This window comes from Lingula anatina, chromosome 4, assembly GCF_051362555.1.
Source record: "Lingula anatina isolate TDL-2025a chromosome 4, LinAna3.0, whole genome shotgun sequence".
NCBI classification, from domain to species: domain Eukaryota; kingdom Metazoa; phylum Brachiopoda; class Lingulata; order Lingulida; family Lingulidae; genus Lingula; species Lingula anatina.
The window spans coordinates 7,197,058-7,212,608 of NC_141770.1; the positions used below are offsets into that span (position 1 = coordinate 7,197,058).

At 34.5% G+C, this 15,551-nt stretch overlaps 1 protein-coding gene across 1 annotated transcript; it reads right to left on the reverse strand.

Annotated features, from left to right (window-relative positions):
* Nucleotides 1–4,298: 4,298 nt before the first annotated feature.
* On the reverse strand, nucleotides 4,299–12,812 carry LOC106155846 (uncharacterized). The gene is made up of 3 exons (XM_087010702.1): nucleotides 10,758–12,812; nucleotides 10,123–10,264; nucleotides 4,299–4,873 (listed from the first exon to the last, which is right to left on the reverse strand). The coding sequence occupies exons 1-3, from the start codon at nucleotides 12,721–12,723 to the stop codon at nucleotides 4,858–4,860; spliced, it is 2,124 nt and encodes a 707-aa protein (XP_086866828.1). The 5' UTR covers nucleotides 12,724–12,812; the 3' UTR covers nucleotides 4,299–4,857.
* Between the last annotated feature and the right edge of the window lie 2,739 nt (nucleotides 12,813–15,551).

Consider the following 15,551-nt stretch of genomic DNA (forward strand, 5'->3'; position numbering starts at 1 on the left):
GAATTTTAGTATTGGACAGGAGCTTTCAAGCCAAAATAATTCTTACTGATTTTCCACGTGACTGGCTGCATGATGCATAGCAAGTTTACTGCACTGGCATAGCAAAGTTTATGAAACTAGTATACAGCTGAGAAATTGTCAGGAAAAAGGACAACAAACAGGAAATAATATCTGTGACAAGACTATCACAACTAAGTTCTTGTACCATTCATGCAAAAATGCAGACTGGAGTTAAACTTCACAAGTGTAGATACTGCGAGAAAACTTTTACACACAAAGTCTATCGCAGCTTCCATGAAAGAATTCACACAGGAGAGAAACCTTACAAGTGTAGATTCTGTGTCGAAGCTTTTAACTGCAAACTTTCTTGCATAATTCATGAGAGAATTCACACAAGAGAGAGACTATTCCAGTGTAGTTTCTTTGACCAAACTTTCACACAACAAGGGCATTGCACATATCATGAAAGGATTCACACAAGAGAGGAGCCATGTAAATGCAGATTTTGTGACAAAACCTTTAACAGCCAAGTTTCTTGCAACATTCATGCTAGAATGCACACTGAAGAGATAACAAAATCAGCCCCTATTACACATAAAAAAATTCACACTAGTAAAAATTCATACAAATGCACATTTTGTGGAGTAGAATTCGTTCAAGGGCATAGCTGCAAAACACATGGAATAACCCACACCACAGGAAATCATGGCACCAACATTATACAAGAAACTTGTGGCACTGAAAGTGGACAAAGCATTGTTCAAGATGATGACATTTTTACCACAGAGAATATCACCATCATTACTGACAATGATGTCTATGAAATGCTTACTGGTATAAAAAGTACCACACCAGGTGTCATCACAACAATTATGAAAAATCCTTTCTACAACTCAAAATGATACGTTCAGATGACAGAAACAGAAAACTATTAACTGAGCTATTTTTGGACAATCAATTTAAGAACAATCTAATTTTTTAACTCATACATTTGATTTTAACAATTTGTGTTGATCAATTTATTATTGCTCTCAAATGTACCGGGTACATTGTGGATTCAATATTCATCAGACACATTAGTTATTATAGATCATCAATAAGAAAAGAATTGTCCTTAGTCAAATACATACCAATACAGCAAAATATCCATATCTCCTCTCTTTAAATTTGAAAATTTGCAAATTTGGATATGCAAGTGTTTCATTAAGGAATTCTGTGTCTACTAGATGAAAACCATTTAAAGCATTTCGAAGTTTTTTAATGTATTAAATTTATATATCCAGTGACTTAGAGACAGAATAAACAGTTGAAAAAGAAACATCTTTATTTTTATTTAGATATATTACAATAAGATATATTATTATATATTACAATAAGATTTGTCTAAAAAAGTAAATGTTTTCTCACTGTTCCCTTGTTTTTTTTGACCAACTATCTACAAGTCACTGCTGTGTCAGCACAATTTCAATATTTTAAGTTATCAACTGAACACAACAGTCCACCTGACACTGGCAACATTCTATATCAGTTAACCATAAGGAATCCTGAGCTGTAGTCAAAAAAATGAAATTCTAGCATAATATATAATAACTAGAAAAGCACTCTGAGAGCGCAGACCTCCACCAAGGCAGCATTATTGTTTATTGATTGATAATTGATCTGGATCACCACCAAAAACTAATCACTTCTAAGTTAACCCCTTTCCCATCTACCCTGAAAATTTCATCAAAATCGGTCCATAACTTTTTTGAGTTATGTTGATAACAAACAAACAGACAGACAAACAGGGGTGAAAACATAACCTCCTTGGCGGAGGTAATAATAATAATAATAATAATAATAATAATAATAATAATAATAATATATCAACATATACCATAACAGATCACAACGTCAAAACAAGGAAAAATTTAGTGGTTAATAAAAGAGGCTGATCTATCCCTCAGACTCTGTTCTCACTGGTTTTTACATGGGATCTGCACAAAACTCAAATACTGGCTTTTCTAGCTTCAAAAATCTGTTGACAGAAACTTCTGATCACAGGTAATTATACATGTAGATATCATATAATATTAAATATAGAAACTTAGTACTGTAGATTACTTATATATATATATATTTTGCATCCATTTTCCTTTTTATGAATTAACGATTCCTATTATTGAGGTGCTTATTAAAAGTAATTGCTATATATCTTTATTGAGGGACTGATAATAAAATACACTGGGGGAGGGGGGGGGCGGAAACAGCAGGGGTGGGTCACATTTTTTTGTCTACTAAAAGCTTGGGGTGAGCCCCAAAAATTGAGCCATGCATTTAAGGTAGGCCACAAGCTAACTAGGATAATTTTGGCAATTTTTGAGAACCACTATACTACACTTGAAGTAAAACAACCTGAAAAGGTCTGTTTCTGGTTCTTCTTTTTTACAGGCATTTTTTTACAACAAACAACAAAAGTTGCATGTAGCTATTAGAGAACAGTTATAAAAGCGTATCATTGACAAAGCCTGCCACCCAGTAATTCATTTAGAAACATGTCCATAGCTTCTACCCAGGAAACTCTCCAACGCAAAGAATACGTATCTAAAGACGGGATTAATGCACAGCATTTTTCTCCAAATAGTTGTCCGTTTAACAGATTTTGTATTGGTTAGGAATCAAACCCAGACTGCCCGCGTGGCAGGTGAGCATTACTCCACTGAACCTGATAGACATCTAGTTTGTAGGGATGGCCTTCGCCCTCTCCCCTCCCCAATAAATCCTTCCGTGATGCTCGCAAACTTCTGTGCAAGTTTGAGTGATATGTTCCGTATTTTGAATAACTTACCAACACCAATTTCATTTAAAGTGGCAATCTACACCTCCGTATGTCGCACGGTATTGTAATTTACATTATTAGATATACCTGTATCTTCTGCAACTCATACATGTGTGATGAGTTTCATAACTGACACAGTAGTAGTTTAGATATGTGTATTCTACATAAGAAACATATTAAATGTTAAAACAAAATTTAAGTTCTTCAAAATTAAATTTCGTTTAAGATTTCTTATTTTATTGATTTTAAAAAATTAAATGCATCAGACTTTCCCAAGACTGCCCTCCGTGGCCCAACTAATGTGTACATACATGTATTAAGACAAGAAAGGGTGTCTGTTACTGGACTCCTGTCATTAGATCTCCTTTTGTGTAAGCTTACGTGTATTTCAAGTGCTTATGCAAATTAAATGACCATAATTAAAAATGTATAAAATATTTACATCCATTTTGATTCAAAAACTGACATACAGTAGCAGGTTCGAATGTTAACTTGATTGCCAGAAATATTTTCATTCGGTACTTTTTATTACTATTCATTCAAACCAATGGCTATAATCGGGTGTTCTGCATGAAAGGAATTAAATTCAAATACCAGATTTTGACCGTCAGTTCTGAACTCTCGAAATGCGGCAGAGTCTGTATATGATTCTGAAAACAGGGTATTGTGGAGTGGGGGGGAGGGGCATGTCTTGGAGACGGCTTTCTCTCTGTGCTCCAGATCTCGCTTTCGTGAACTCGAATGATTCACGATTTCTTTTGTATATTATTGAGTCACTGTACATTCATCTTTGTCTTTGTTATCTTGTTATAACCAATAGGAGAATAACGATATGAAAGGCAAATAAAGACTTAAATAATATAGCGTCAACACAGATTATGCAAAAAATACATTTTTCACAAGGAGAAACCTTAATGCACATTTACAGTATAATGTTAATGTAAAAATAGCATCTCTCTCTCTCTCTTTCTCTCTACGGAGTAGTATTCTGACATCAGAAGATACAAAGAAAAATGTAAGCACGACGAATGCTTAAGGTCATTTGTCTTCATCTTGATTCAAGGACCTTCATCTCCCCCGGAATCACATTAATCTTCAAAAGTTTGTTCAGTTTTGATAATTATTTGTAACCCATTTCACACTTTATTTAATTTGGGTCCTTTCATTTTCTTAGTACATCTTTAGGTTTACTATTTGGAAAATGATTTCCTATCACGTTTGATCTGACGTTTCTACCTGTAGTGAAAAAAAGAAAGTTGAGAAGCAGTTTTTTTGGTGCACAGAGAATTTTTAGTGTACTGTGGATAAAAGAGACGAAATGTTTACAACTACTTAGTTTACCTTTTCAATATACTTTTAGCTTGAAAATGGTTTTTATATTGTTGTTTTTGCTGAATTTGAGCAACTTTATACAACTCCGATGAATATACATTATAGGTCAGTCATCATTTACTGTGAAGGAATGAAATATTTCTAATAATATTTTTAATATCTTTTATTTCCAGACAACATAAAAAGGTGTATAATGCTTTACACCTCTAACAATTCAATTAGTGAGATAACAAATCTTACATCAGAACATTCAACATAACTCATCATAAACATTTCCCTTCTGCAAGCATTTGCCTCATTTTCAATTTCCATATTACTGTGATTACAGGACCAACCTGGAAGGGGGTGATTAAGACACCCCTGCACACCTCTTAAACAATCTTAATGTGCCCCAATACTGTAGCTTTAACACTGTCTTCACACCAAATGTCTGTCACTATGTCAGTGCTCAAAGACAACATAAGAAAACAGAATTCATTATTTTTTAAAGTCACATGTGAAGATCTTCTTCAACTATGCATATGCACTATTATGATATGTCCTTTTTATATTACTAGCAAGACCAAGAATAAAAAGGCCTAGTTTACAGCTTGTGAACTTGGTTTCAGATTATTGTTCAACATTCATTGGCTCCATTCTTTTTTTTTATGTCAGTGGAGAGTTATCCAATCCTCTTCAATGCTGTCAGGAAGCACTCCAAAGGTCTCCTAATTATTGGGTAACCTGTAAAAAAGCAAATGAAAAACTTCAATATTTCACAATGACACACTACAGCTATGTTAATAAACAAGGCAGAAAAGCTGCCAAATGTACAGACAAAAAGCAGAAAATGAATATGCAGAAAATAAGTCATTTTGTCAATTTTGATGCAATAATAAATAATGCTTATGACAGCACAGTCAATCAACACTTAAGTTTAATCATGCACAACAAGTAATATGGTCAATAAGATTATAGTTTCAGGATCATGGGAGTTCAAATTCACATAATAAAAATCCCAATATGTGAAAAATGATGACAGTGCATACAATAATATTATATATATAATGTTTGAAGACATAAATACCAATACTACTGCTTATGTGGAAATACAGAAAATGTACAGAGCTTCAGGTGGATGAGAGTTAAAAGTCATATCTTGAAGATGCCAGTGTTTAAAAAAAAAATTAAAACATAACAAAAAATATTCCAATAAAGCTGCTATTCAAACTTTCAATCTAGTTATATTAGCACAATATGAATAATCCCAGTGAGCATGAGGATAATAAGGCACTGTTATTCATCTATAGCATTAATGTTAGCATTACACATAATTTTTTTTTTCTTTTGTAAAATTATTTGCAATATTAAGCATAATTCTCACTCATTCCTAATCATGTGACACTGTTAATTTAGATTTTTACAAACTGTATCTGGCAGAGAGCTAAACATTTGGGAGTTTACAGGGAAATCTCAAAATATGTGTTTTATGTAATCTCATTTAATGGCCAGATAAATCAACCAATAAGACTTGTTTTCCAGCTAAAGCAGTATTTAAGTCCCGTTTCTTTCCTGTAAGTTCAGACATGCTGAAACTGTAGGTTCAATCAGTAATGACCGGAAAAATTTGTCTGGATCGGTAAAAAATTGAACTCTGGCGGTCCAAAGGACCAGCAAGAGTTTTAAGTGCCACCATTTTGAATTTACAGTCCTCATTTGACATACTTCACTAATAAAATTATATAAAACCCACAGGGTTTTCCCCTGCAGTTACTTATCATGCAAGAAATAAAAAATGATAACATTCACAGACAAAGTAAGCTGGCCAATCATAGTATCTGTCTCAGAAGAATAGAGTAATTTTCCTATGGGGAAGCCTCCTGCTCTGGATATTATACACTCAGTCATTGGTCTATTAATTGGGACATACAGACAGCTATTACAAGAGTGGTCCATGCTGCCTAGCAAGGCAAATGCACAGCAAGGCATGTGTTTACTGCACAGCAAGGCAAATGTTTACTGATAAACTTTGACACCCAACTCTTTTCTCAAGAACAGTTATTCGTACAGAAGGCCAGGATAGTGACACCTGACCTTAAAAGGTATGCAGACATCCTTTAATGTATTTATCTTTTAAAATTTTATTATTACTATTATTATTATAATTTTTTTGAAAATAACATTGTTAGCATAGAAATGGGTCACCTGATTTACTCAGCTTGATTTCCCAATGTTATCAGTGGTAATGTTTATAAGTCTTTTGGATACTTCTGTTTATATTCAGCCTGTTGCGTATTGCTGTTTTATGTAAAGATAGTTTTAAAGTTTGGTTACTTCTTCGAAAGTGATCCGTGGTGAATGAACATTATTTAAATGTCCAATCAGCAATTACATATTGAATACACTAGGGGAAGTTGTCATTACAAGTTTAAGTATTGATATCATCATTTTTTTTATTTTAGAATATGATATCACTGAGCCCTGACCAGGAAGCCATTCATTTCCACAGTGAAGTGGCTAACATGTATCATGTATTAACATTTCCATTTGGTCTACAATCACAAATATGTCCTATTTGTGTAGTATCAAATTTGCAAATGATTTTTGTTGATAAACTCAGGAAAAAGGAATACTGATTTAGTTATTTGCAAACTGGCATGAATGAGAAAGGCCAAAGATTGCTATGTTCAATGGTGCATTTTATTTAAAGGACAAAGTGTGGAATTTCAGGACATTCAAAGGAAGAAACAAATTCAAGCACTTCTTAAGGCCTATATGAACCCTGGAACTTGTGAAATGAGAACCACAATAAAGCAGTGCTTCGAGTGTCAATTTTTCTTTTTAAATATGCAACATGTCTAAATTATTGATACTATTTATATTGAATATACACGTACATAAGTTCTTCTATTAAAACTACCACGTGAATGAAATGCCACCAAATTAAATGAAAATATTTGGTCCTGCAAAAATCCATTCGATTTGGCAAATTTTTCATTACTGTCAGTCCGAATGTCTGGCTATTCTGAAAAGTTTTGAGCATGTCTGACTTAAGATTTGATTATAGTAAAATATTATTATAGTATGCTATTATAGTGTGCTGTTGTAAATGAGAAAAACGCGATGGAGGCAGTACATATTCCTATTCGTAGTGGATTTGAACACCACATTTGTTACTGAATGCAAAAATTGCACCTTTAACGACAAAATTGCTTTCTTTTCATAGTTTTACAACAGTGTCGACAATTTTATGACCTTTTTTTCTATGGTTACACTGTGAGGTATCATTTAATTAAATCGTGCTTACATCTTTTAGATTAAGAAATACAAGAGACCTAATACATATTATATGAGCCTTAAATTGTTGATATTCTAAGCTTACGTCTCTATGTTTATATATATATATATACAGACGGAAGTTTTGAGTAAGAAACAAACAAATAACAACCCACATTTTCTACATTAACTGTGATAATTGTCAACAAACACTAACTGTGCCAGCCTAGCCATAGTGGAAAACGAGCTACGACCGACTTACTCCACCTAGCTAGCAGCCGTAAATTTACGACTAAGTTAAGACCGACGTAAATACTATTCCAGTTTGGTGCAACTGGCTTTTCTCGGGCGTAGCATTTTGCGCCCGGTTTACGCCAGCGCAACTGCTATGCCTCACTTACTACCGGTTGGTGCAACCGGGCCCAGGGCGGCAGTGCCCAAAATAGGGTTTTCTTCAATTCTGATGCAATATTACATAATGCTTAACTGCAAAGTCACCACCAATCTTAAACAATGCACTGCAAGAAACATGGATATCTAAAAAAATGTGACTAGCAAAGGTTTTCAAGCCCATGAAATTTCGAAGCTACACAATTTCTAAGCTATGCTAGATAGATATATCTGATATAACTGCACTGAAATAAGTTTCTTTCCATTTTCAACACTTTTTTTACATAAAACAAAAACTAGAAAAGCACTCTGAGACTACAGACATCTGCCAAAGTCGCAATTTTTTATTATTATTGATTATTGATCTGGATCAAAACCAAAAACTAATCACTTCTAAGTTAACCCATTTCTGACCTACCCTGAAAATTTCATCAAAATCGGTCCATAACTTTTTGAGTTATGTTGATGATTGATTATTGATTGATTGATTATTGATCCGGATCACCACCCAAAACTGATCACTCCTAAGTTAATCCATTTCTGATCTACTCTGAAAATTTCATCAAAATCGGTCCATAACTTTCTGAGTTATGTTGATGACAAACAAACAGACAAACAGGGGTGAAAACATAATATCAACAGAACAATTTTAAATGTCATTTTTAATTCATTCTGAGATTCTGAATGAGGCGAATGATTGAATTTGACAAAATGCAATGATATGAGTTTACTTCTATTTTTAACACTTTATTACACAATACAAGATAACAGGTTTACCATCATTTTTATATATTAAACTTACAAAATATTTTAGGTGGAGAAAATGCCAAAAGATAACTTTTACATGACTGTCTAATTAGTTCAATAATGAGACTGTTATCATGCCTAAGAATCAAATCCGAGGTGGATAAAATATGCTAAAAAAAAAGCAAAAACAGCACAGATTTTGAAAAAATTGTCTGATTAGACTGATTTTTAAACTTGACCTGTATTTTATGTGTATTCATTAGTTTTGTAAGTTTGAAGACAAAAGGTGAAATGGTTTTCAGTTTATTTGTATAACCATGGATTGAATATCCTCCCTCCCAAAAAAAAAAAAAAAAAAAAAAAAAAAAAAAAAAAAAAAAAAAAAAACAGCATAACTTTTTGAAAAATGGTCTGAAAAGGCTGATTTTCAAACTTGACCTGTATTTTATGAATATTCATCAGTTCTGACAAAAGGTAAAAGAGTTTTATATATTTTATTTGTATAAGGGTGGATAAAAAAATTGGAATGATCTGGTCAGGCTGATTTTCTCATTTCACTTGTGTTTTTATGAATATTTATCAGTTCTATGTGCTAAATGATAAAAGGTAAAACAATTTTCATATTAGTTTACTGGTTTATAACAATGAAAGTGCATATGGCTATATGTACAGACACATCTGTGTCTGTATAGAAAAAAAATGGTTAGATCATGCTGATTTTTTAATTCGACCTGCATTTTACGAATATTCATCAGTTTGAAGAGAATAGGTCAATGTGTCTGTACATAAAAACTGACACCACTTCCAGTGTTGGGCTTGACAAGCTCTACAAAATGCAATAAACAAGACGTCTCTAGCATTTTCTCTAGTTCCAAAATAGGTGTAAGAGAGTTTTCAGTTTTGGCACCAAATGGCTACTTCTCCCATGGAAATGCACCGATTGACCTCAAACTTAAGAAGATGAAAAAAGACCGTAAAAGTAACTCTTCATTATAATATGACAGCTTAGGTCTGTGTAGTTTCTGAAAAAAGGCAAAAACAATTTTTTTTTTTTGCAGAAAATTCCCATTTTTACAAAAATTTGGCCGGTTTGACATTGAAAAGATCATTTGCAACAATTGCTACTGGAATGAAAGCTACTAGTAAATAAGAAATGTTTGAAAAGAAGACTAAGAACAACATACATGGACAACATAAAATAATAAACAGGTCAAAAAAAAGTATAGTTCAAGTATTTGAGAGATGTGGTGATCCATGACAGCCAACCTGTTATGAGTGGATGGCACCCAGTGATGATGAAGTACACTCAATTTATAGAGCAATTTTGGGTAAATAGTTTTAAGGCCCAGATCTCAAAACAAGGATGACTTTTATTGTCAGTTATCAATTTCTGTATTCTTATCTTAGTTATGCCAAAAGATTTTACTTTGTGCAAAACAGGCAGCAACCAGCACCCCCCCCCAAACAAGGAAAAAGTACAAATAGCAATAAGATTATATCACAAAGTGTTACGTCTACCTCTTTCACAATATTTTTAAAGAATTACTCTGTTCAGAAAAATTATAGTGTTACTTCCTTACCTTATGTGAGGGATTTTTTTCAATTCCTCCTTCAAAAACTTGTGCAAACTTGCAGATTTCCCTTTCACCATACTAAAAGGCACCTTGAGAACCTCTGTGTATCCTGCTTGATATAGGAATTTTTTGTCAGCCTTTGCTTCACCTGGTGAATAAAGAAAACCAAATCAATGTTAACATTAACAAGCCAGAACACTAACAAGCCAGTGAATTTCTTTGCCTCCAAGTTCTTTCCTCTCTAGCTCTGCCTCATTCATCAACTGCTTCAAGAAAATCCTTATCTGCTCTTCAAAGTACTTCCGCTGGTGTAGTAAAGACAGATGTAACCATCCGTGAGAGGCCTCTTTCCTAGACTTAAACATATTTCAATGGCCTCTTTCCTAGACTTAAACATATTTCAATGTCTTACTGAAAGGAAATGTGTGCCTGAATATACTGAAAAATTAACATTTACACAAAGAAAACCTATTCATGTCAAAACTTTATCACATAGACGTATAACACATTCAAATTTAGATGGCCTCTGTTTAAAGCGTGAAATAATGTACTGTTACCTGGGAAATATATACCACAACATGTTGAGATTAAGACTCTGTTCACAGCCGTCTCTACATACAACAACCACATTTTTAACTCACCAGTTAACACTGGCTTGTTGATAAAAAAATCTTCATCATGAAGAATCCACACTGCTATTCTTCTCCATCTTTCTGGCAAGGCAGACATGTTTTCCATTTTGAGGAATCCATTTTCATCAAAGACCCTGGGCACCAGCTTCATGTCTACAGGCTCATTTAATTCATTCAAACAGAACTCCACAATAGGACGATATATGGGAAGTACTGGCGTGACTCTTGCCATGTGGGGACCACCAAGAATCGTCTGTACAGCCTCTAAAACAGCCTTCTTTGAGGAATGCTGACATATATTTTTCAATTTCTCTGCAAAGTATTGAATACCATCTGCTTTGTAAAGGCTTGGTGGAATCTTCTTAACATACTTGTCAATTTGCTCTATTTCTAACCTTCCACACAACTCCACAATCCTTATACATGCATTCCCTTTTGGCTTCATGACATTTAATGATTCCTCCTTCATCAGACCAGACTGGAAACAACTATCAAGTATTCCACTGAAGACTTCATAATAGCCATGACGGCACATCAAACCACAAGAAATGGAAAGCAATTTGAAAGGGGGGATATTTCTCCCTTGGTTTTGCACTAAATCAACCACTTTTTTTAAAAAAGCAATATTTGTATTGCAATCCATTCGTAGGTAAGCATGAACTAATCTATAACCATCCTCCCCATCGATATCTTGTGCATTAGCCACAAAGTTCTCAGCAACTTTCAACAGCATTTCATGATCAGAATAATTCATTACACTAAATTCCCATGTAATACCAATTTGCTGTCTTAATGGCAACAAAGACGCGTGCTTCTTAAATATCTCAGCAAGTTCTGTAACATATTGTACATCCATGAAACCTTTATTCAACTTCTGCTTTTTGGCTAAGCCCAACATCCACTTAATGCACAGAAATGCACGTCTCTTGTATTCTTCAGTTCCATCACAAAGCAGAATCTCCAACACCTTCCAAAAAATGTCAGAGGGCACCAAATATTCAACACTGCTACAGAGGCTGACATACCTGTCCACTTCTTTCGGCTCAGAGAATTCACTGTCGAATTTCAGCTCCTGTAAAAAATATCTTACATCACTTTCATCCACCCATTTTCCTCCCAGTTCACAAGAATAGTATATTGCAGATTGTAGAACACTAACAAGCCAGTGAATTTCTTTGCCTCCAAGTTTTTTCCTCTCTAGCTTTACCTCACTCATCAAGTGCTTCAAGAAAATCCTTATCTGCTCTTCAAGGTAATTCTGCTTGTGTAGTACAGACAGATGTAACCATCGGTGGCAGGCATCTATCCTAATCTTAACATGCCATTCAGACCATACCTGTGACATGTGTCTCTCCAGTTCCTTATAAAACTGAAGGATTTCTGGAGATGGCTGAATTAAAACCCCACTTAACAACAATCTGTTTAACTGACGTGGAACACTTCCCTCCATCAAACCTTTGTTCATGATGGTTAGCAGGGCTGATGATAACCTGTCATCTTGTAAAAGATGAGTGTTTTGATATCTTGGCGAATCCCTCAAACATTTAAGACTAACAGCATATATATACGGAAGCACTCCGTCAAGGTCCTTTTCAGCTTCCCGAGCTCCGTTCTCGTAATCACTAATAATCTCTCCTTCGCTCCTTCCATCTTGAATGAGGTACCACTTCGCGATTTTTTCAAAACGTATTTTTGTGTCTCTGATGATGGCGTTACATTCATCTTTCATCTTGATGCCCTCATATTCATTGATTGTTTTTGTAGTAGAGTATGACAGCTCAGTCCCAGTGGTAACTCTCCCTAACGACCAACCCCATATCTTGTGAGGGCTTCGCCTTCGTAGTTGAGAGACGGCACATGTAAATCGCAGCGATTGATGGCATTGTGAGGGTTGCGCCAAACACTGAGCTATTCTACCAACAAAACTGTGTCGACTACAACTTCGGTAGACATATCTCAGTGCCGAATAAAACATGATTACATGATTAAAATGTTCCCAGTACTGAACACGTCCATGGCCTCCACCACGACCACGAGGCGGTTGAGGCAAGCTCGCATTTGTAGAAACGGCAGGTCAGGTCACAAAATGGCGGAAAACGGCATTTCAGGCTACAAGAAAAAATGACATAAAAAGCGGAACCTTATACTAGGGAATAAACACCCCTTTCAACGCAATTTGACGTGAACAGCCAAGACCCGTATCTTTTATATCATGTTACCTTTTCTTGAGCATCTTCCCTGCCTATAAGGACACGAGTTCTTGTAAAAACTTAAAGGGATAAGAACTGTTCATTTTGGCCAAAAAATGAATTTTGCTGGGGTAAACAACAATTTTCCCAGTCTTACTAATGGTAAATGAATACATTCCGACATTCAAAGTTAGTCCGTGTTTTTTCCTTAAAAGTTTAGTTTTTTTTAATATTCTCTTAAGCATAAGAGATTATTACAGAGTTTAGCCTTCTATGGAGGTCACTTGGTGTGATGGCAAGCACAAATCCCAGAATAATTGCGTTAACTGCCGTTTTTTTGTGGTAAAAAAGAATTTATTACATTTCTATGAGTTGTTTACAATGTATTTATTATGAAATATAGATATCATGCGAACAGTTGTTATCCCTTTAAAGTAGGTCCTACATGCTGACGCCACAAGATAATAATGAATATGACTCTTGTTAATTACATGTATGTGGACTTTTCTTTTAACGGCAACAATTTCTACATAGAATTGACGTCATCTCTCAGCTGGCCTATGGTAGAAATTAAAAATAAATATATATATATAGAATTGACGTAGAAATTAAATATATATATATATATATATATATATATATATATATATATATAGAGAGAGAGAGAGAGAGAGAGAGAGAGAGAGAGAGAGAGAGAATTGACGTCATCACTCAGCTGGCTCTGGTACAAAGTAATGTTGTAAAGGCACTATCAATTGACGAAAAATGTCTCTTTTAGTTGGAAAGGCATCCTTTAAAAAAGAATTTGTCAGTGGAGATTTTGGGGGGTAGTGAAGAAACAATTAAAACTGACAGCTCATCAAAGGGATTCCTCGATAAATGAGATTATCTGTTATCAATATCTCTACCTGGTGAACATTTTGATCTAAGGCAGGCATTTATAATTTTTCTTAGTGTCACACTGTTTATTCTTAGTATTATATTCATTACAGGGGGAATTGTCCGGGTGTCGGTTGTCCAGGGGGTAATACCCAGAGGTGGAGGATTGTCCCGGGGGGGGGGGGGGGGGGTCCCTGATACCTGCGACCACGACGGAGGGTGTCTTGGGGAATGCGAATATTCTATAACTTTTGGTATAATAAATGATTTGGTTTATGATCTTCCATACATGCTCTTCCATACACATACATACATACACACATGAATATTTAACTACTTAAATCATTGCTCTGTTTTGCACAGGAATGGAATTTGTCTCTTTAGGGCCGGGGTTAACTGGGTGTTTGGATACAGTATCTTAAATACGTAGTGATACATATAGGTAGGACACAAAAAGTTCTAGTAGAAAACAAAATAATTCTCATTTATTGCAATTAATATAACAAAAAATCCACATTTGTATGTTTATGTCAGACGAAATGTCACAGTTACAATCTACACGTGTTTGCAAGGACACTCTTGTTTTTAGTCAATTCCTTTTCCATTAAAAGGAAGTTTTTTTACCCACTAATCTCCAAGACTCCGAAGTTAAACATTGTATTCGGCTGACATAAATTGAAATACAGAGTGTCCCAGTATAAACGTAACCCAAAAATGTGAACGCCGTTTATTTTCTGTTTACAAATTATATACAATTCATATATATTTGAAAACTGCAGAAGTTAGCAAATCTACTGCTACAAACAACATGTCACGTGCTCTACTGGCAAAGATTTTGTCGTCATTTATAGAAAATACTCCAAATATGCTCTGTTATACATTGCACAGTGTCTTTCAATTCAAAATGTAGTTTTATTAAGTAGTAAACATCAGAATGACAATTCGAGGACTAGCGAAAACGTTCTTCAAAGTTGTAAAGTGTATTGAACGAAACTAATCTGGGCACTCAGTCGTATGTATGCAGTCACAGACTACATATTCCTCCGTTTAAATCGCACCGCACGCACAGTCTGTTCTCACGTGGTCTTCTGACCCACCTGTCCATCAATCATCACTGTACTAAATATAAACATATCAATCATACACTGTAAATCTACAAAGTTCATTAAGTTTCCTGTTATAACCTCTCAGCAAAATTGAACTAAATGTAACGTACACCATCCCACCAAGGAAAATTTCAAAATTTATATTAAAAGAAAAAAAACAATAAAAAAACAAGGGCAAATAGAAAAGATCTCACGTTGAGCGATCTTTCAATATTTGATTTAAGCTTTCAAGTAAGACAATATTTTTTATCAGTGATAAGACAAAAAGAAGATATCCTCCAACAGAAGTAAATATTACTGCAAATAAAAGTACTAAGGACTAAGTCGGTTATAAAAACTTTATTTAATTGGGGCCTACCAAAAGTCGCATGCTTTGTATACATGTATGTGTGGATATAGCTGTAGAAGTAAAGCTATCGCCTGCGTCTGTCGTCGTCGCCCTGCATATTTCACTGTTATAGCAATAAATTGATAGTCGTGTGGCTTTTTTTTTTTTTTTTAATACTCAAACTTACTGGAGTAATTCACGTTAAAATGGCAGATATAGTGGGTCTTTTTTCCTTAAATTATCCCGCTTTTTTTTTTACTTTTCTGTTATAGGCCTATATTGTAATGTAAGATTTGTTAAC